The following is a 21,553-nucleotide window of genomic DNA, read 5'->3' as shown; positions in this document are numbered from 1 at the left end:
ACTCGATGACTAACTCATGTATCATAGTGTACGTGGCTTTGGCACTAGATCATTGTTCAACAACATGAATGGGGTTGAATTTGGTTAAATTACAAGTTTAACCTCCAAATCTCATTCTTAACGAATATATTGGAGATGAAAATTTGTAATCAAGTTTCGATTTCAATCTGTTCTTAATGAAAGGACTCATTTCATTGATGGAAAAAATTGTGGGAACTACAACTTGTAAGGCTATAGAATTAGAAAAGAGTCTAAACTGATGAACAATAAGAACTCTGAAGCTATAAGAAGAGAGTTATGGGGATGTTTGAACCTTGGTATTCTGGAGATCACTGTGCAGAAACCCCCATGGACCATTCTTGGAAAGTAATCTGCATAATCCAACAATAAATGGAAGTTACAAGCTATGCAGAGAATCATTGGAGAAGCAGATTCCCAACCGAAAAGTACCCACTAGACAAAGAAACATACTTTCGAGCTAAATATGAAGTTAAATTAATCGTAGTTCTCCACAATTTCGTGGCACCGGACGTGGCTGAACCATCTACAATGGGTTTCTAATAGCCGTTCAAAAACTACCCACCAGACAAAGAAACATGCCTTCGAGCTAAATATGAAGGTAAATTAATCGTAGTCTCAACCATTTCATGGCACCGGACATGGTTGAACCATCTACCATGAGTTTCTATTAGTCATTCAAAAACTACCCACCAGACAAAGAAACATACTTTCCAGATAAATATGAAGCTAAATTAGTCATAGTTCTCAACCATTTCGTGGCACCACAGACGTGGCTGAACCATCTACAATGAGTTTCTAATAGTCATTCAAAAACTACCCACCAGACAAAGAAACATACTTTCCAGCTAAATATGAAGCTAAATTATTCGTAGTTCTCGATCATTTCGTGGCACCGGGCGTGGCTAAACCATCTACGATGGGTTTCTAATAGTTTCTAATAGTGTGCCGAAGATGCCAAACAAGGAGTTTTCAATAAGGAAATTAAGAAACATCATTCAAAAGGCATCACTTCTCTAACAATCTTCAGGCAAGTTCTCCATTATCTTAAATCATTCATAATATTATAACACGTTTCGCCCGAGCCCTTTACGGGCTATGTCGCTCTAAAAATCATTCAGTTGAGAGAATGAAAGCAAAAGTGTGAGATTCTACCTGAAAAAACCAGCAGCAGCACGCAGGCCCATAAAGAGGGACAAGCCCAACCACAGCCCACGAAGACCCAAAACAGAAGAAGCATACACCAAAACGGAAGAAGAGATAGCCCCTACCACCATCTACAGTTCATTAACAATATCAATCAAGATCATATCTGCTAGAGAATGAATTTTCAGTCATGATTTCAATTAAAGAAACTGCTTACCATTGAGTAAGCAGCATATGAGAAGTCTGAGATACCATAATGCAGACCATCAAAGACAAATGCCAGAGAATTCAAAGGTTGAGTCGCACTAACAAACTGTAGAAGTTTCATGAAACCAAATAGTAGGAGGGTTCACAATTTATCACAGAAACACTTGAGAAATTAATAATAATTTCACTTAGCTTACCAAGACTCCAGTTCTAACAATTCCTAAAACGTCAGAATCCTTGGTGAACAAGGTGGCAAGCGAACCGAAGGATAGCCCAAGAATTGCAAATAATATGGTACCTGCGAGCAATCCTATCTGTACGGTATAGACAAATTCATATGAAGCTCGACGTCTATTTCACGGGTTATATATAGCTCAAAAACGTCTCATCGTATGTGAAGACAGGAAAGGGTAGAAATTCAAATCTGCACATAAAAATTCTACCTTCAAGGCTAGGCTTGTCACTTCCTTTGCAGTCTTGTAATCACCTTTCGATACGGAGCTAGCAATCATGGCCTACCAAGATAGATAATTCAAAGATCAGAGAGAAAGCAAATAAAGACGTCATCGTTAGAAACCTCAATTTCTTACATCACGATTAGGAGATAGGACGAAACCATAAAGAAATTGGAACTTCATTACTTCAGTAACCAATTTTGTACTGTAGCTTTGTACTTAAGATCGAATTTCAGAAGGTTTTAGCCTTGCATTTCATTCTCAGCTCAAAAGAATGCTTGCTTAGTTTTGCATGCTCTTAACAATACAATGGATTTTCTAATAAAATAAAATATTTTTATGGAATAAGGGTTTGCACAAAAGATAACTGCTTGATAAGGGTATAAATAATGAAGGACAAGACAAATAAATGTACTTTTTTTATATCCGTGAGTGTCTGTGCCAGATTGCACACACCACGACTATTCTCACAGGACTAACTAATCCTACTACATTTGGTTGCCAAGGTAACTCGTAGGATATTAAATCCTTAATCGCTGTCGCCATGGTATGTCCTTTGTTATTTACATGGCCCTTGACCACAAGGCCAACCCATGATAGTTAAATAGATGTTTTTAGTATTAGTATTTCTTATAAAGAGAATGAGCTAAAACGAAGAAAAAAAAAAGTATGTACCTGACTTGAAGCACTAAGGGCATCAGTTAGAAGAGATACTGCTAACCATACTTGCATACATATTTGGTGTGCAGCCACAGCCACCGCACCTTGACGTGCAGCCATGGATGTACCCAACGTCATAGTAGTTAAAACAGAAAGAGTCCTTCCAAGAAGAAAACCACCTAATAGCAGACTCCAAATCATTAGATTATTAAAAGTGAGAGATCTTGATCATATAACATAGCCAGGAAAACCATAGATATAGCATAAAGTTTGATTGATCATTTTCCTTAAATGCAGCATTGATCTAATTGCATAGGTTCCAGCTTTCTTTGATTTTGATTAATGTGATATGTACGACTATTTTGAAGTTTACGAGACGTGAATAATTCTAGAATATACAGAAAATTCAAATTTTCAAGGATGAACATTTCGGAAAACAAAATTAAAGATAGATAACCAAAGTTTAATCAGTGGCTTTTAAGTCTAAGGTTTCAGAGTTTGGCTTAATACCAATGACTATAAAGTGACGACTCAAAAATTTGCAACAGACCTCTCTTCTAAACAGTCTGCTGTTATTAGTGAAGATGGGCAAACTGAAGCCAGTGCTGGGCATTGCTTTGTGACTAAAGCATAATGAAAAGATTACTCCCAGGAACATAACACTAGTAATAATAAAAATTTTACAAGATATGAAGTAAAAGAAGATGAGAATTCTGAGATTACCAGATTTCATGTATACACCAAATTGCAATGCACCGAACTTCGGCGGCAATAGTACAGCTCGTTTATTGAGAAACCATAACATCAAAAAGGCAATAACATATCTGAAACATATACTGGATAAGTTTGGAGGCTATGATAAAGAATACAGGAAGAAGAGTTATTAGAAGGGAACATACTGAGACAAAACGGTAGAAATTGCTGCTCCAGTTGCACCCAATTGAAAATAATAAATTAACAAGGGAAAAAGACAGACAGCTAGCAAATTTCCAATTCCTGTGAATCAAGAACAAAAATTTAAGCAGGAAGATGTAGTACAAAGAAAGAACATAATAGAGAAAATGCTTAGAAATAAATTCCACCATTAACATAATTCTAGGTTTCATGACTAGATGCGTGCCTAGACAAAGAACAGGAGTTTTGGTATCCTTGAAACCCCGAAAAACTCCTTGAAGGGTCAAATAAAGAACAACAGCAGGAGCACCAAGGGCACGAAGTGTAAGGAATTGTTGGGATAGAATGCGCAAGGACGACTCCTGTTAACAAAATAAACCAACATATTCATAAGATCCTAGAGATAAAGAATCTTAATAAATTTACTCTATCTAATCAGTTCCAACAATATGTCTATAACATAAGTGAGATAGCATATGGAAACATTAACGTAAATGTAAATCAGCAGATCGAAGCATGACATAAACTGGCTTCCAATTTTACTTACTGAAGAAATCCCCATGATGTTAAGAAACACTCCAGATCCAAAATACAATGCTAGAGCCTCAATAAGTCCAATCCCGACTGCCAACAATAGGGCAGTAGAAACTGAAGATAGCTGCTTTCTCTCCGATAACCGCGCAACTAGTTTCTCATCAGTACAGCCTTCTAAGGAATCTACTTGCATGAAAAATTCAAAATATAAGTTTGAAAGCAACTAGTTTTCCATCAGTACAGCCTTTTAAGGCAAAAATTTGTACAATCCAAAGCCAAAAGAAGAACCTGATGAAGGATCTTCAATTGCATTCTTTGAGATATCCTCAGCAACAAAAGAAGTAGCAACACTCAGTAGAGGTATATTAAAAACCTTTGATATATAGTTAAATATGTTTATAGAAATGCCTGCTGAAGCCAACTCCAAGGCACCTGCCATATGTTGAAAATGGACAAGTATGAAAACACTAGAAAATACTGCAATACAGAAATAGCATTTACTCACTTCAGCTGCTGACAGGAAGAAGTGCGGGAAAAAGATTAATACGACTTACACCCAATAAACAGGGCCCGTCCCAATTGATTACAGAAGGATGTTAGCATCCAAGAATTCCCATTAAATTCATAGTCCAACAGCTTAATTGATGCAAAAGAAGACATCAGAAAGCAATCCGAAAACACACATGAACATGAATCAAGGTTTTCAAATAAAGGATCTCTATCGAAAATAAATTTAAATAACTTAGCCACTTCAAACTAAGGTTGTCCATACAAATGTACAACTCCACAACCCAAAAATATGCAGTCCACTTCAAGCTAAGTTTGGGTCACAGTTATTCACAGTATTGAAATCAAAGAAAAACTCAAACCAAATGAAACACAGAAAATAAATGAACAAAATAAGCAGACTAACTTAAGCACAATTTGAATGATATATATATATATATATANTTAGTATTAGTATTTCTTATAAAGAGAATGAGCTAAAACGAAGAAAAAAAAAAGTATGTACCTGACTTGAAGCACTAAGGGCATCAGTTAGAAGAGATACTGCTAACCATACTTGCATACATATTTGGTGTGCAGCCACAGCCACCGCACCTTGACGTGCAGCCATGGATGTACCCAACGTCATAGTAGTTAAAACAGAAAGAGTCCTTCCAAGAAGAAAACCACCTAATAGCAGACTCCAAATCATTAGATTATTAAAAGTGAGAGATCTTGATCATATAACATAGCCAGGAAAACCATAGATATAGCATAAAGTTTGATTGATCATTTTCCTTAAATGCAGCATTGATCTAATTGCATAGGTTCCAGCTTTCTTTGATTTTGATTAATGTGATATGTACGACTATTTTGAAGTTTACGAGACGTGAATAATTCTAGAATATACAGAAAATTCAAATTTTCAAGGATGAACATTTCGGAAAACAAAATTAAAGATAGATAACCAAAGTTTAATCAGTGGCTTTTAAGTCTAAGGTTTCAGAGTTTGGCTTAATACCAATGACTATAAAGTGACGACTCAAAAATTTGCAACAGACCTCTCTTCTAAACAGTCTGCTGTTATTAGTGAAGATGGGCAAACTGAAGCCAGTGCTGGGCATTGCTTTGTGACTAAAGCATAATGAAAAGATTACTCCCAGGAACATAACACTAGTAATAATAAAAATTTTACAAGATATGAAGTAAAAGAAGATGAGAATTCTGAGATTACCAGATTTCATGTATACACCAAATTGCAATGCACCGAACTTCGGCGGCAATAGTACAGCTCGTTTATTGAGAAACCATAACATCAAAAAGGCAATAACATATCTGAAACATATACTGGATAAGTTTGGAGGCTATGATAAAGAATACAGGAAGAAGAGTTATTAGAAGGGAACATACTGAGACAAAACGGTAGAAATTGCTGCTCCAGTTGCACCCAATTGAAAATAATAAATTAACAAGGGAAAAAGACAGACAGCTAGCAAATTTCCAATTCCTGTGAATCAAGAACAAAAATTTAAGCAGGAAGATGTAGTACAAAGAAAGAACATAATAGAGAAAATGCTTAGAAATAAATTCCACCATTAACATAATTCTAGGTTTCATGACTAGATGCGTGCCTAGACAAAGAACAGGAGTTTTGGTATCCTTGAAACCCCGAAAAACTCCTTGAAGGGTCAAATAAAGAACAACAGCAGGAGCACCAAGGGCACGAAGTGTAAGGAATTGTTGGGATAGAATGCGCAAGGACGACTCCTGTTAACAAAATAAACCAACATATTCATAAGATCCTAGAGATAAAGAATCTTAATAAATTTACTCTATCTAATCAGTTCCAACAATATGTCTATAACATAAGTGAGATAGCATATGGAAACATTAACGTAAATGTAAATCAGCAGATCGAAGCATGACATAAACTGGCTTCCAATTTTACTTACTGAAGAAATCCCCATGATGTTAAGAAACACTCCAGATCCAAAATACAATGCTAGAGCCTCAATAAGTCCAATCCCGACTGCCAACAATAGGGCAGTAGAAACTGAAGATAGCTGCTTTCTCTCCGATAACCGCGCAACTAGTTTCTCATCAGTACAGCCTTCTAAGGAATCTACTTGCATGAAAAATTCAAAATATAAGTTTGAAAGCAACTAGTTTTCCATCAGTACAGCCTTTTAAGGCAAAAATTTGTACAATCCAAAGCCAAAAGAAGAACCTGATGAAGGATCTTCAATTGCATTCTTTGAGATATCCTCAGCAACAAAAGAAGTAGCAACACTCAGTAGAGGTATATTAAAAACCTTTGATATATAGTTAAATATGTTTATAGAAATGCCTGCTGAAGCCAACTCCAAGGCACCTGCCATATGTTGAAAATGGACAAGTATGAAAACACTAGAAAATACTGCAATACAGAAATAGCATTTACTCACTTCAGCTGCTGACAGGAAGAAGTGCGGGAAAAAGATTAATACGACTTACACCCAATAAACAGGGCCCGTCCCAATTGATTACAGAAGGATGTTAGCATCCAAGAATTCCCATTAAATTCATAGTCCAACAGCTTAATTGATGCAAAAGAAGACATCAGAAAGCAATCCGAAAACACACATGAACATGAATCAAGGTTTTCAAATAAAGGATCTCTATCGAAAATAAATTTAAATAACTTAGCCACTTCAAACTAAGGTTGTCCATACAAATGTACAACTCCACAACCCAAAAATATGCAGTCCACTTCAAGCTAAGTTTGGGTCACAGTTATTCACAGTATTGAAATCAAAGAAAAACTCAAACCAAATGAAACACAGAAAATAAATGAACAAAATAAGCAGACTAACTTAAGCACAATTTGAATGATATATATATATATATATATATATATATATATATATATATATATATATATATATATATATATATATATATATATCTACTGAAAAGAATCAAATAGGACAGGGTAACGATGAAAGAAAAGAATCAGGGAGTTGTTCTATAACATGGAAACTAAAAATAAAGACTATTGGCCATTTGAAGATACATGCCTAATCTTCCAATATAAGCAGTCTCCATAAGCTGTGCAAATGGTTCGATAGCTTGTCCAGCGATTGCAGGCACACATAGAGCTAAAAGCTCACGCTTAACATCCAGAGGCTGTTGCTGATATTGGGAAGGTTCTTTCCACTGCCTGCTTGGAAGTAAGAAAAGTCAACCATTTAAACAACCTGTCAAATTTCATAAGATACTTTCTAAAGCAATCGAAAAAGGAATGCTAAAGAACAATCTATGATAATTCAGCTAAGATGGAGGTATCTTGAATTCTTACACTGCACCATTCTGATCCCTTGAACTGGCATCATCTTCTTCTACATACAAACTTTCCTCCACTCCGGAAGAATCCACCCCATAATCTGAGCTCAACTCATTCCTAGCCATGATAAAACCGGCATTTCTTCGGTGTACAACAGGTGAAGTAAACAGATAATTGTGTCGAAAACTCGCGGATAAATGCCAATTTCCAACTCCATTTCGATTCCGTAAAACCTTGCTACTAATTTGAGAAGTAACTCGAACATCCCTACACTTCAATTTTAAAAATGACAATGTCTTGTCAGGAATTACTTGCTGTTTCCCTACTATTCTAGCCAAACCATTCGAAACTGTCCCGTCACTGACTTGGCAAGCCATTTCCAATTTAAGGTCTGCAAATTCGCGCGTAAATGGTAAACGTAAGCAATAAGAAAACGCTTGAACGTAGAATTTATGAACAAACAAACGGAGATTAAAAAAATAATAATAATAACTCTTGATGTTCATCTCATTTTCATAATCTACCCCACAACGAACCTAGTAAAATCCATAGGCAAATAGAATTCGAAGCAAGAAAAACAGAGCAACAACTGCAAAACATAAAATAAAAACAAAAAAAGTAAACCCACAAAATGAAAACAGGATCAATGAAGATTAAAACAAGTACCCAACAGAAATGAGAAGGAAATGATTCAGAAACAAGAATTAACAAAGCATGAATATCCAGAAAGCCAACAGATCAAATATATGGTGTTGGAGTATAGAAACACTTGCCTTGCCGATAGCCCAAATCAAGTTAGGGTTTCAGGAGGAGAATTCCAAGGAAGATGACGAAAACGAACACTGAATTTCAATCTGGAAGGGAAGCGCGAAGGCACAGAGGAATAAGAAAATTCGTGTCAAATGGGAAGAGAAGTGAAAGGAAAGCTCCAAATTATGTCGAACGTATTACAAAAATATTCGCACCGAACGGAGCCATCAAGATTAAAGTTCTTTTTTTCTTTTTTCTTTTTTTTTTTATAGTCCGAAAATTCCTTTAAAAAAAAAAGAAAAAAAAGAAAAAAACTTAAAATTGTTAGAAATAAAAATTATAAAAATAGTTTGAAATAATAAGAAGAATATATATATATATATATATATATATATATATATATATTTTTTTTTTTTTTTTTTTTTTTTTTTTTTTTTTTTTTTTTTTTTTTTTTTTTTTTTTTTTTTTTTTTTTTTTTTTTTTTTTTTTTTTTTTTTTTTTTGTTACGATATTATATAAAAAAATTTATATTATCAATAAAATTTTGTTAAATTATAATTTAATTTTGAAACTTCTAAAATTTAAAAATATTTAATTTTGTATTTAATTAATTTTTATAACATTAAGACAATTGAAATGGTTTATGAAAGGTTAGATATAATAAAAAATTTATTAAATACGAAATTTAAAGTTTAGAAATTTATTAAATATTTTAAAATTTATGAACTTAAAAATGAAAGATTTTTAGTTTTTAAGTGAATGGTCAGATGAATATTTTTCAACAAAGCGATAATCATTTGTAAAATTATTGATTGAAAACGAAATGAAATTTTCATGCTACAAATTCTATGAGATTCAAGAAGCCTTTACAATCGTACTATAAAACGACCCTCGAGATCGTATAAGTTGAGCCGATGAGTTAAGTTAGCTCGAGGCAACCTTGAGGTTGTAGAGTTAGCTGATTGTCCCAACCTCAAGAACATCCAACCTAAGCCAACTTCTGCCGAACATGTGGTTGCATCTAGAACAGAAGCCGCCACTGCATTTGCTACTCTTTCTCTTGCCAAGGGTCTGCATGACTCAACCATCTCGAACCATCGCCAAGTTCAAGTACATCTACAAGCAGAACAAGGTCTATTAGACCTATGCTCGAGAGGGGGATAAGACCGTCAAGAGAATCTTTCTTTTCGTTTCTCTAAAAAATCTTGTACCAACGAAGAAAACTATCCTAATTTATGTACACATGATCACTCCCTTCCCTAACCAATGTGAAACTTTGCTAAAACTCGAGATTACACAAAACTAGTGAACTCACGCTACAAAACAACCCAACAAAAATTATCGATGTTTAAACTCACGTCTCGGTAGCTTTGGGTAACTACCAAAGAAAAGTCCCAACCCCAAAAGAGAACTTGAAAGATCGTCTAACATGCATAAAGGAACTTTGATCGAAATCGAGCAGCCAAGCCTAGAACGTTTTCGAATCAGGTATCAAGTTCACTGATAATTATTCAGTCATTGTATCAGAAGCTAAGGTATGAAAACAAGGGAAAATCATCATTCTTATTCCTGCAACAATCTCAGTGCACAATACAATACATTCATCAACACATTACAGATCAAAATCAAGAACATAATCAAATTCACAGCCAACTATGGATTCTAATCCAGTTCATCCTCACGATTTCTCGCCATGAACAGCTTTATTTCAACTCGATTTATTAACGCTTAACGAGAAAAAAAGGAAACTAAAAGATGGCTATTTTATGATAAATACAGAACACCAAGAATCTACCTACATTATTATGATTATCTCTCTATGGCAACATACAAGAAGGAAATTATACTTCTTACTGAATGAGAAGGGAACCAAAGCTCAGCAGATGCATAAAGACGACGAGACCGACCAAATTCAGACCTTGTGAACCCGTCCTTGAAGCGCTGTTTGGATTATCTGTGCTCATACATGATAGGAAACAGTCAGATTCTGGATGATGATTATAGTGAAGGAGAGGTGTTTAAACAAAGAATTGTGGGGCAAGGGGCTTGGTTTTTTATAGAGTTATCGGTTATCATATGAGCAGCCTAAAATATGTGTTTAGGTGGTGATGTGTAATAGCTCAAGCCCACCGCTAGCAGATATTGTTCACTTTGGCCCGTTATGTATCGCTGTCAGCCTCACGATTTTAAAACGTGTTGCTAGGGAGAGGTTTCCACACCCTTATAATAAATGTTTCATTCTCCTCTCCAACCAACGTGGGATCTTACAATCCACTCCCCTTAGGGGCCCAACGAAAACGTGTTGCTGCCACACCATCCGGTGACTGGCTCAATACCATTTGTAACAGTCCAAACCCACCGCTAGCAAATATTGTTCGCTTTGATCCGTTACGTATCACCGTCAACCTCACGGTTTTAAAATGCATATGCTAAGGAGAGGTTCTATACCCTTATAATGAATGTTTTGTTCTACTCTCCAACAAACGTGGAATCAAAAGTGCTTCTCAGCTAAGACTAAAAGCACTCAATTAGTGTTTTCTCACCAAACACTTAACAATGCTTCTAAGCTTTTTAAAAAACAAACCACATGTAGTGTTCTTTTGACATTTTTAATAGTGCTTTCATGTTGCTCTCAGACAATGATTTCGAGTAGTGAGCATTTTCTATCCATAATAAAAGTAGTAAAAGTAGGTTAAAATATCATTTTGGTCATTGTATTTTTAAACGACTTAAGTTTGCAGCTCACCTTGAGGTCCACCTTCAGGTCCAGGGCAAGTGTTCAGAGTGGAAATATTTGTGAAGATGGTTTGTTTAGAGAAACCAGCATAGGCACATGTAGTGGTGCTGCAACCAGAAGCTGTTGAGTTACCAAGGAGCAAATTGCTACCTTCACATGGCATGGCTGGGCATGTCGACCAATTTGATGATTTCTGTGAGGGTGGCTTCAGCTGTGATGGCTTACAGTCAAGACTGACAAAAAAGAAAACCAGAAAAACGCATTCAGGATTGTTCGGAGGAAGTCTCACATTGGCTAATTTAGAGGAGGATTGTCATGAGTTTATAAATAAGGAATACATCTCTGCCACGAGAGCTTATGCTCAAAGTGGACAATATCATACTACTGTGGAGGGTCGTGGTTTCAAACAAAAGGTAAGCTCACTAACTCGAGCTACCTTCAACTTAGAGCAAACAAGTTCTCAAAATAATAAGTTATTCAGTATTGGCACCACTTACATCATGTTTTTTGCAGCATCACACTCGCACAATACGCAGTTGTTCGCCGTGTAATCGTACGTGCCATTGGGGAGGAGGAATGGGAAGTCTAAAGAGTCTTGCCTGATCACAGATGAACAAGCTGCAGGTAGAATTCAGAACAGTTATCTTTCATGATAATGGCATTTGTTGAACAAAAATAAAGGAGCTTCAGAAATGATAATGATGAATTGACAAACGAAGCATATCTTCGTTGAACGGCTAGTCCGCTCGTAAGCATCTTTCAATCTCAGTCATTTAGACAATACAGTCTAGGATTAGATTGACGGAGTGAAAGTTAATAATAGTGCTTGTGTTATGAACGTGAACATTGAAGAGATGTTTGGGAGTGATTTATGCTCAAAATCACTCATTTTGTTCGTTCTAAAATCACTCTCAAACATGTCCAAAATTGTTAGGTTAGCTATTAGTAAACAAAAAATATTACCACTCAAAAAAGACAACGTAGTGAGAACGGTGAAAGTTTAAAGAATAAGTTACTCATGGAAATCTTTGTAGTGTAACGACGAATCAAATCCAAATCTCCTCGTAAAATGAGTTCGACATAACTACACAACGAACTAGCATGCTAAATGATCCAACCCGAACATGGAACAACAAAATGTAAAAACGTTCTCTATCATAGAATGACGATCTCTCTAACGACGTTCCTAGAAATATGATCAAAGTCAACAAACACATCCTTATACTTTCAATGAGTTCATCACTATGGCCCCAACAAGAAGAGCGCACCACCCTTACAAATGCTCTATTTTTAATGATGTCTTTGTTGCTTGGATGAATAAGATATAGTAAATTAAACAACACAACTTCCAAATCCCTCCACCACTAAAAAAAATTCAAATCCATCCACCACTCCACTCTGTCTGTGATCAGTTGACTTCAAATTGTTTTTACCCTCTTTGGGTTTTTTTTAGTTGACTTTGTTCATCTCTCTCTCTCTCTTCCCACTAACACAAAATACCAAAACTACCCTTCACCCACTTCTAATGGAGGACTTTCTCCCTTCCAAGAGCCAACCCAAGGGCCTGAAGACATCAGCAATATCAGGAAGCTTCTCTCTCTCTCTCTCTCTCTCTCTCTCTCTACTAACACTAATACCAAAACTACCCTTCACCCATTTCTAATGGAGGACTTTCTCCCCTCCAAGAGCCAACCCAAGGGGGTGAAGACATCAGCAATATGAGGAAGCCACTCCTCTCTCTCTCTCTCTCTCTCTCTCTCTGTACTAACACTAATACCAAAACTACCCTTCACCCAATTCTAATGGAGGATTTCCCCCTCCAAAAGCCAACCCAAGGCTCTCAAAACATCAGCAATATCAGGAAGCCACTCTCTCTCTCTCTCTCTCTCTCCANTAACACTAATACCAAAACTACCCTTCACCCAATTCTAATGGAGGACCCCCCCCCCCCTGCCTCCAAGAGCCAACCCAAGGGTGTGAAAGCATCAGCAATATCAGGAAGCCACTCTCTCTCTCTCTCTCTACTAACACTAATACCAAAACTACCCTTCATCCATTTCTAATGGAGGACTTTCTCACCTCCAAGAGTCAACCCAGGGGTGTGAAAACATCAGCAATATCAGGAAGTCACTCTCTCTCTCTCTATTTTTTCTTATAAAAAAATCTCAAAACCTATCAGTGTGACATCAAGGTGTTTGCTAATATAAAACTACCAAACAGCCTATTGTCTCAGACGTCAATATAATTTAGTACTCAAAAGTCAAGTCCAGTCATTTTCCCAAACGGAACAAGAGAACAACCAAATCCTTAATATCAGGATCAAACCATACAACCTTAAATCATTAAGGAATCTACAGACCACATATTAATAAAACAAAAATGTCTATAGGTTGACCAATGCACACACTTCGCAAAATAACAGCTTTGTTTGCTCAATCGATAAAGATTAGGCCAAACTCTTACCTTACATACATATATATGTACGTATGTATATATATATATATAGATATATGTATGTATGTATGTATATAAATATATGTGTGTGTGTGTGTGTGTATGTATGTATATATCTATACATATACATATATATATTATATATATACATACATATATGTATGTATGTATATATATATATATATATATATATTTTAATTCTCAACATTTTGACATTTGTAAAAAATCTCAAAGGTAAAAAGAGTAAATTAGGAATAAATTTAAATCTTGCTTTAATATAATTTATATTTATTAACAAATAACGACATTTTTTTAACTAAAAAAAACTTTTATTAGTTCAATCTTATTTCTAAGCACCTTAATATATATATATATATATATATATATTCTTAACATTTTAACATGTGTAAAAAATCTCAAAAGGTAAAAAGAGTAAATTAGGAAATAAATTTAAATCTATTTTTTAAAAAAATATATAATTTATATTTATTAACAAACAACAACTTTTATTGAACTAAAAAAAACTTTTATTGAACCAAAAAAGCAACTTTTATTATTTCCATTTTATTTTATAGAAGCACTTTAGAATTTTACAAAACAAAAAATAGGGTTTTAAAAAAAAAACTTTTTTAAATAGCCATTAAAAAATGTTATGGAAAATTACTTAAAATAGAGTTTTATTTATTTATTTATTATTAATATTTAAGAATACGAGAAAAGACAAGAAGCAAAAGGACTAAAAAGTAAAATCAGTTTCTCTCTCTCTCTCTCTCTCTCTTCATTCAGATGGAAAAATCTGTCAGTTTAAACCCTAAATCATACCTGGAATTAACGATTATGGATTATCTATTGAAACCATCAGAAAACAAAAGCCAAATGGATGAAGAACTTAGCCAATTAAGCCCTAACTTTGTTCAGAGTGATAAGAAATCATGTAATCAGTTTCAATTTCCACCTAAAATCGACGAGAAATTCAGAAATAAAATGAGGAAGATGAAATGAACCTTTGAGAGGAATATCAAGAACTTGAGAAGCTTTAAGATCTCTCGCATCTGCAATTCCATTCAGCTTCAAGATCGTAGCCTCCGATACATTAAACCTTGTGGCAATCGCCGATACGGAACTTCCAGATTCCACCAAATGTCCGTAATGGACGACTTTGTTCCCCTCCACATCATCGCAGCTACACGGCAGAGGAATCCACAGCTCTTGCCCTACGTTAATTTTATTCGGATCAGGAATTCCATTTGCGGCCGCGATTTGCAGGGAAGTTACGAGTCTCGCGAAAGTGATTTCCGCGATTTTGTCGAGAGTATTTCCGCTCTGGACTTTGTAAATCGGACGCTTATCGGAGAGACCAATACCGTTTTCACACTTGCAGTTGAACGGAATCTTGATCTTTTGAAACGCCGGTAAGGCAAAGCTTGACGAGATGTTCATCGGAAGGTTGTTAGACCCTAGGAAGGAGAGGAGGTGCTTGACATCGAAGAGCTTCATCACGTCTTGAACGGTGGTTGCGTTTGGCGGAATGTAGTCGATTAGAGAGCGGCATTTTGAGGTCGAGCTGCAGTTGAACCGCGGCGGTGGCTGAGCAACGCATACAGCGACGATGGCGGAGAAAACAATGACTCTGAAAAACATAGTTCCAGCTCCGGAAGCCATTAGCGCTTCTCGTCCTCGAGTTGCAAGGTTCTGGTAGGATATTAATGGCGGATTAAAGCTGGGAGTAACGCGGTTTTCGAGTGGGAAAAGTCGAAGCAGACACCGAGGGAAATGGGTACTGGTCAAGCTTCAACGTGGGTAAAGGGCATAGACCTTAGAGAGAGAAAATTAAATGGGGAATGGAGAGAGAAGCAGAAGCCGCCATTGAAGAGACTGAATGAAGCTTTTTATTGATGCTGTGAGCAATTACGGAGAAATTGCATTACGACGAAAATTCTTTTCAAATTTCAAATAAAGTCTTTTTAGGAAAATAATAATAATAAACAAAAGTACGGATGTATTTATTAATATTTTATGATATCGACTTTCTATGAATAAATTTTTCGGGACAAATATTAATAAATTGGATAAACACAAGTTTAGTCGCTTTTAACTTCATTTAATAATCATTTAATTTTTTAATTTTTTTATTGTTTCTCTACCCTAAATTTTATAAATAAAAAAAAATTAATTATATTCTAAAAAAAGAACCTCATGAAAATTTAATTTTTTTTTTAAGAATATTTAAAATAATAAAATACTAAATTATAGTTAAATTAATAAATAATAATTTTATAGACAGACTTAAAATGTTTATTATTAATGTTATATTTATAATTTATCAATTTTTTTTTTAAAAAAAGGGCAAAGAATAGTCAAGGCGGTTCACGGACGCAAGGGCTATTTAGTCTTTTCCGAAATTCGTCATTGCCACGTCACTCCCATATAATTGATAACGTTTTCACTTCTTATTTTATTTGTACAATGGATGGATGATGTGGGACCCAACTATCCATTAATATATATTAAGTTATTTGAATTATTTTTTTTAATAATGTCATGAAACTCTCAATTTTTGTATTTATTATTGTATTAAGAAAAAATAAATGATATTAGTAAAAAGTAAATCGGTCTATCATATCTTAATATTAAAAATGAAATAAAGTTTTAAAAATAAAAGAATATATAAATTAATTATAAAGATTGTAAATGAATGAAAATACTAGAGAATACAAAATTAAAATTTTTTTTATTAAGTCATTAAGCAATAAATTTAAGTTAAATTAGGTAATAAACGTGTTTTAATTATGAATTTACTTAATAATAAGTTAAGCCTAAACATATTTAAACTGAGCTGGAGAAAGAAACCACAAATTTAAAGAGTTTCAAGCATTTAACAGCAAAATTTAGGCTCTTGCAGAGCAAAACCAGGAAGCTCATTACAGAACAATGAGGTACACACAAGATAACACTCTTAATGAAGGTTTTCTGCAACTATTGAAGCTTTGCTTAACGAAACTACGTCCGGCTTGTAACTACTGAAAGAAGATATCGACTCACCTCGAGCGCGTCGTCGACGATTATTCAAATGAAATGGTTCAGGGCAGGAACCTGTTAGAGATACTTTATTTATCGTCCAATAGCTGTAGCACCGACTCGGCGAAGCTTTGTTGCCTGAGGGGATAATAAACCAAGTGATGGAGTTCTTAGGGAAGGTATGTTCATCAGCCAAAGTGGAGGATTGGAAGTCAATAAGACTAAATGATTTGGAAGATAATGGAAGATAATGGAAGAGATAGGAGGCTTACTTTCGTTCTCGGTATTTCGGGCTCGGGCGAGAGTGCTTCAAATATCCATCCCATGGGACCTTCTTCAGACCTGCTCGAGCGCAAATTATGTCCCTGATCCTGTTAAATAATGGAATATTAGTGTAACAACTCAAACTCACTGCTAACAAATATTATTTGTTTTGGCTGATTACGTATCGTCGTCATGCTAGGGAGAGGTTTCCACACTTATATAAGGAATGTTTTGTTCCCCTCGGTTTCCACACTTTTATAAGGAATGTTTTGTTCCCCTCTCCAACCGACGTGGGATCTCACAATAATTTGTAACAACCCAAGCCCACTGCCAACAAATAATGTCCACTTTAGCCCGTTACGTATCACGTCAGCCTCACGGTTTTAAAACGTGTCTGTTAGGGAAAGGTTTTCACACCCTTATAAAGAATATTTCGTTCCTTACTCCAACCGATGTGGGGTCTCACAATAATTTGTAACAGCCCAAGCCCACCGCCAACAAATATTGTCAACTTTGACCCGTTACGTATCGCCATCAGTCTCACGGTTTTACAACACGACTAATAGAGAAAGTTTCTACATCCTTTCAAGAAATGTTTCGTTACCCTCTCCAACTGACATGAGATCTCAGAATTAGACCCCATGACCGAAAGATCCTAAGCTGAACGAAGAACTGCTATCGCATTGCAGGTGGGGGAAAGCAAGGTTACCTCTCTGCAAACTCGATGGGTGTTTCTCCAGGCTTCAAAACTTGGGGCTCCAGGTACCAAACATCACAAACAACAGCCCAAGAGGTCATAAGCTGCAGCAGATGCATGGTGAACGACTGCCTGAAAAAACGAACACGGTCCAGGAATCATCTACCTCGCATAACCAATTCTATGCTAATCCATAGCAAACCTAAATACCGAATTAGAGTTATGCAGAAACATATGCAAAAACACCACCATTAATGGCACATGGACTACATTTTGGCAAATTCAATTATCATTCTAACCAAAAGAGACAGATTCAGGGCCACAGAGTTAATTCAGAATATTTGTAATAAGCAGCCACATATGAAACCCAGGCCTAAGCATGTTCTTAATTTATTTCCTGATGGAAAACTTTATTTGCAATGCAAAAAAAACTCATCAGAATCAACTCATTTTCTATGGATCATAAGTAATAATCTATAAGCTATCAGAATTTGTGGTTTCTTTAGGCTGGTATCAATGTTTCATTTCATTTTCTAAAAGCTGTTTATAATGATATTTACTGTTCATGCTTCACTCTATTTGAAGTATCTTCATCAATATCTATATCAATAAAAAACATTACTTATTTGAAAACAACATGTTTTTTAAAGTTCCTAAACAGACAACTTTTCCAACATGTTTTATGAATCCGAAAAGTATTTTCTGTCTCGTACCTTGACTATCAAACAGAAATTAAGTTTCTATCAACAAAGACTAATCAAACAAAAATCGCCTTACTTCCTGCTGTTCCAAAAAGCATCTACGAAAATTTTGTTGTATTTGATAGCAACTGGGCAAACAGAGCAGCCAAGTTCAAATGCACCCTGAAATCATTTAGTTAAAACAAATAACTAAGGTTACCAATTACATTAAAGCCTTGGTAGAAAATTTAAGAAGTACTAAAAACAATACCTTCTTGAACATAACAGAGTAGTGGTTATTTACACAAGTTCCTTCAGGAAATATAAGAAGAGGATTGTTGTCAGCCCCTTGAACGTGATCGTTTAACCTAAAAGAGAAGACGTTTCAATAAGCATTCCAATAACAATCAGTATTTACTTGTGATTCTCGTGCTCCCGTTGTATGGCGACACTTACTTCTTTGCTACAACTTCACGGTCCTTCAACTCGGTACGGTTGAACCATATACATCCAATACTCTCCAATATAGTGCTTTGCAATAGTCCTGTCATAAAGTATAGTATGACAACCAATCAGAACGAAGACGAAGACAAATATGCTTACTGGGTATCAATAGCAAGAGCGTTTCTCTCGAACTTCAATTACTTTCTCTAGACTTATTCCAACAACCTAAATCTTCATTTTATGAGTTTTTCATAATAAATGCACTCACCGACCCAACCAGGATGTTTTTGCATAATAACAGCAAAGGCAGTCATTTGCTCCAAGATTATGAAATCGATCATGGAAGTATGGTTGGCCACAAAAACCTGCTTGACCAAGAATGAGAAGACAAACAATATAGCACTGAGAACGATGCTTAACATCTCGAAAAGGGAAAATACGATAGGACATTTGTTTTGTCACCTAAAACCCCGAATACCTGCTTTGGTCTCATGCTAGGTCGTGGCCCATGATACTTGACAACTCCAGTCCAAGATGCAACAAAGAAGCTGCAAATCAACTCCACCAAAGACCTCTAACAAGGAAATATAGTGTTATCACACACAAGAATCCTCAACTACCATTATTAAGCAAGAAATTTTGAGTTCATCAATTGAAAAAGTAGGAGATCAAACCATCAACCGTTAGAATGTTAATAAATGCCTTATCCATAGAGCGAACGTAGACCCACAAGATGTATAATTAAAACACATAATGGGGAAGATTAAAGAATTGAGCATGCACACCTCTAACTTAGTTCTCAGCTTATCATGGCCTTTCAATAGAAGATTCACTGGAATGAATGTTGAAAGGAAAATTATCCATCCTATTGTCAATATGAGAACCCTGCACCATGAGCTCAACAACACTTAGACAAAGAAATGAAAGTTATACTAAGAACCACAAGAGTTCCTAATTCCTATAACCTAAAGTGACCATATCATTTATCAGATCCATGTTGCAACACTGAGGAACTCCGTTACATGATTTCTTCTTCATATAGATAGATATAGGATCTATGGAGCAATTACTAAAAGGTACATTTTGTGCAACAGCCCTTCCTATCTGATGAAAAGGATCCCATGATCCTAAACTGATCTTACTTGGGATCGCAAATCCCAAGTTTATCTATGAAGAGCATATCTAATTATATTAGTGTTTATAATTGATCTCGTCTACATAATACTAATCGATACGGAGCTAACCTCGCCGGGAAGAGAATCAGATACCGAACCACGACTCCACAGCACCACAGAGGGAACAGATAAATATTCCAATTCCATGGTTCCGGTGGGTTTGATTTGAAGCACCGAGTGAACGAATCCTAAACATTCATTATCAAATAACAAATGAACAACACAAATTTATGAAGTTAAATCGAGGAGAACAACAAACGCCCTGAAAACAACAAATCCCCTTCGCTATGAACAAAAATGATAGAGAAATCGTAAACAACGAGAAGGAAAAGCTCACATCAACAATAGCACCAGCAGCCTCGGTAAGGGTAGGCGAAATATCAAGCAAATCGCGCCTAGAAACAAGTTCATAAGCTCATCAAATCAGTCGGAAATCGCAATCGAACCAATTGGAAAACTGGGAGGAATATGAAATTGAAGGAAAAAAGAGAGAGAGAGACGGGAGTAGATTACAGGCGGAGCTTGCCAGTTGGTTCTTGGATGGAGGATCCAGAAGGCAAGTAATCTTCAATATTGGGGCGATCCAAGTCCAATTCAGAGGCGGAGGATTTGAGAGAAGCAGCAGCGCCACTCATAATTGGCGGCTTTTGGGAATCTGGTCGAAATCTAGTGACGGGTTGATTTTTCATCCCTCTTGAACACTTTCATTTCCCCCCGCGCACATGCCACCAACTTCCATTCAAATGAGAATCTACCACTTACCTTATCGTTTCGACATTTTATATTCGTCTCTTTTATTTTTCTTTACGAACAAGCAATTTAAACTCTATAGACACTACAACGATTCTTCTACTGTTGAAACAATATCACTACATCGATAATTATACTTTGACGTTAAGATGAATTGGGATCTGATATTGAGATCGAGGATTGTGACTTAACCTGATCTAATCTCGAGACTGATAATCATGATATCATATTGAGATGAATGACACTTTATACTCGAGATTGAGATTAGAAATATCCATTGAACCCACAAGAGATTATTGTTTGAACGAGACGAGGCACGGAATGAAGAGAGATTTTTTTCATTTTAGCTAAATCGAGACAAGAATGGAGACTATATTCTTCGTCTCAATTCCTACCTCGACCACGCCCAAATCCCAATGCCACCACACCTTATTTTTCTTGTATAGACAATCATGCACCTTTGAGAGCATATTAAAAAGAGGGTGGAGGATGGTCTCCGAGCAGTTAGGGCAAGCTCCGAGAGGTTTAAATAGAGTCAAGGACCATCATCGAGCTTATACAATCATTGTGCAAGGTATACTTATACCGATCATATTAACGAGATGAAGTTTGATTGGTTGACTCTAACTCGTTAAATAAACATCTTTAATAATAATAATATTTTTTTAATTTCAACCATCAAACCTAAATTTATCATTACTTTTTTTTTTTTTAATTTACTTACAATATATATTTATTTTAATTTTATAACTATTTATTCTTCAACCATTTTTAAAAATATATTATTAAGTTTTTTAATGTAATTGTTAAAAATATATACTTTTAAAAATAAATAAATAATAAATATTTTACATGCTACCTA

At 35.5% G+C, this 21,553-nt stretch overlaps 4 protein-coding genes across 5 annotated transcripts; all 4 read right to left on the bottom strand.

Annotated features, from left to right (window-relative positions):
- Positions 1-177: 177 nt before the first annotated feature.
- Positions 178-8,695, bottom strand: LOC111486438 (protein DETOXIFICATION 45, chloroplastic-like). Of its 2 annotated transcripts, none has more exons than XM_023133596.1 (14): positions 8,496-8,695; positions 7,738-8,113; positions 7,457-7,599; positions 6,628-6,771; positions 6,353-6,522; positions 6,032-6,167; positions 5,811-5,907; positions 5,635-5,735; positions 4,927-5,090; positions 1,815-1,886; positions 1,569-1,685; positions 1,382-1,477; positions 1,174-1,295; positions 178-371 (listed from the first exon to the last, which is right to left on the bottom strand). In XM_023133596.1, the coding sequence occupies exons 2-14, from the start codon at positions 8,097-8,099 to the stop codon at positions 296-298; spliced, it is 1,800 nt and encodes a 599-aa protein (XP_022989364.1). In that variant the 5' UTR covers positions 8,100-8,113; positions 8,496-8,695; the 3' UTR covers positions 178-295. The 2 variants fall into 2 exon arrangements, with proteins under 2 accessions (XP_022989364.1, XP_022989363.1); XM_023133595.1 differs by lacking the exon at positions 8,496-8,695 and adding an exon at positions 8,259-8,337.
- On the bottom strand, positions 3,391-4,805 carry LOC111486526 (protein DETOXIFICATION 45, chloroplastic-like). Its single transcript, XM_023133713.1, has 4 exons — positions 4,203-4,805; positions 3,928-4,097; positions 3,569-3,742; positions 3,391-3,482 (listed from the first exon to the last, which is right to left on the bottom strand). The coding sequence occupies exons 1-4, from the start codon at positions 4,351-4,353 to the stop codon at positions 3,465-3,467; spliced, it is 513 nt and encodes a 170-aa protein (XP_022989481.1). The 5' UTR covers positions 4,354-4,805; the 3' UTR covers positions 3,391-3,464.
- A 1,315-nt stretch (positions 8,696-10,010) lies between the features above and the next one.
- Positions 10,011-15,571, bottom strand: LOC111486484 (lysM domain-containing GPI-anchored protein 2). The gene is made up of 4 exons (XM_023133659.1): positions 14,668-15,571; positions 11,707-11,827; positions 11,219-11,442; positions 10,011-10,426 (listed from the first exon to the last, which is right to left on the bottom strand). Exons 1-4 carry the CDS (start codon positions 15,323-15,325, stop codon positions 10,323-10,325), a joined length of 1,107 nt encoding a protein of 368 aa, XP_022989427.1. The 5' UTR covers positions 15,326-15,571; the 3' UTR covers positions 10,011-10,322.
- Positions 15,572-16,510: 939 nt separating this feature from the next.
- On the bottom strand, positions 16,511-20,694 carry LOC111486474 (glycerol-3-phosphate acyltransferase 9-like). Its single transcript, XM_023133648.1, has 12 exons — positions 20,455-20,694; positions 20,279-20,336; positions 20,011-20,129; positions 19,552-19,651; positions 19,245-19,340; positions 19,035-19,131; positions 18,779-18,866; positions 18,594-18,690; positions 18,420-18,505; positions 17,655-17,774; positions 16,954-17,052; positions 16,511-16,819 (listed from the first exon to the last, which is right to left on the bottom strand). Exons 1-12 carry the CDS (start codon positions 20,628-20,630, stop codon positions 16,771-16,773), a joined length of 1,185 nt encoding a protein of 394 aa, XP_022989416.1. The 5' UTR covers positions 20,631-20,694; the 3' UTR covers positions 16,511-16,770.
- Positions 20,695-21,553: the final 859 nt, after the last annotated feature.

This window comes from Cucurbita maxima, unplaced genomic scaffold, assembly GCF_002738345.1.
Source record: "Cucurbita maxima cultivar Rimu unplaced genomic scaffold, Cmax_1.0 Cma_Scf00011, whole genome shotgun sequence".
Lineage (NCBI taxonomy): Eukaryota > Viridiplantae > Streptophyta > Magnoliopsida > Cucurbitales > Cucurbitaceae > Cucurbita > Cucurbita maxima.
The sequence above is the reverse complement of the archived record's forward strand: the minus strand, read 5'-3'. Positions and strand labels throughout refer to the sequence as shown.

Coding starts and splice junctions, on each gene's coding strand:
- LOC111486526 (XM_023133713.1), bottom strand. CDS start 4,353: ATGGCAGGTGCCTTGGAGTTGGCTTCAGCAGGCATTTCTATAAACATA. Junction 4,098..4,202: donor AATTGAAGATCCTTCATCAG/GTTCTTCTTTTG, acceptor TCATGCAAGTAG/ATTCCTTAGAAGGCTGTACT. Junction 3,743..3,927: donor ACATCATGGGGATTTCTTCA/GTAAGTAAAATT, acceptor TTTTGTTAACAG/GAGTCGTCCTTGCGCATTCT.
- LOC111486438 (XM_023133595.1), bottom strand. CDS start 8,322: ATGTTTTGCAGTTGTTGCTCTGTTTTTCTTGCTTCGAATTCTATTTGC. Junction 5,091..5,634: donor TGGTGTATACATGAAATCTG/GTAATCTCAGAA, acceptor GTCTGCTATTAG/GTGGTTTTCTTCTTGGAAGG. Junction 1,478..1,568: donor TTGTTAGAACTGGAGTCTTG/GTAAGCTAAGTG, acceptor AAACTTCTACAG/TTTGTTAGTGCGACTCAACC.
- LOC111486484 (XM_023133659.1), bottom strand. CDS start 15,325: ATGGCTTCCGGAGCTGGAACTATGTTTTTCAGAGTCATTGTTTTCTCC. Junction 11,828..14,667: donor TCTTGATATTCCTCTCAAAG/GTTCATTTCATC, acceptor TTCTACCTGCAG/CTTGTTCATCTGTGATCAGG. Junction 10,427..11,218: donor ACCTGAAGGTGGACCTCAAG/GTGAGCTGCAAA, acceptor GTATGAGCACAG/ATAATCCAAACAGCGCTTCA.
- LOC111486474 (XM_023133648.1), bottom strand. CDS start 20,630: ATGAAAAATCAACCCGTCACTAGATTTCGACCAGATTCCCAAAAGCCG. Junction 18,506..18,593: donor ACTCTGTTATGTTCAAGAAG/GTATTGTTTTTA, acceptor AAATGATTTCAG/GGTGCATTTGAACTTGGCTG. Junction 17,775..18,419: donor GCTTTTTGGAACAGCAGGAA/GTAAGGCGATTT, acceptor TCGTTTTTTCAG/GCAGTCGTTCACCATGCATC.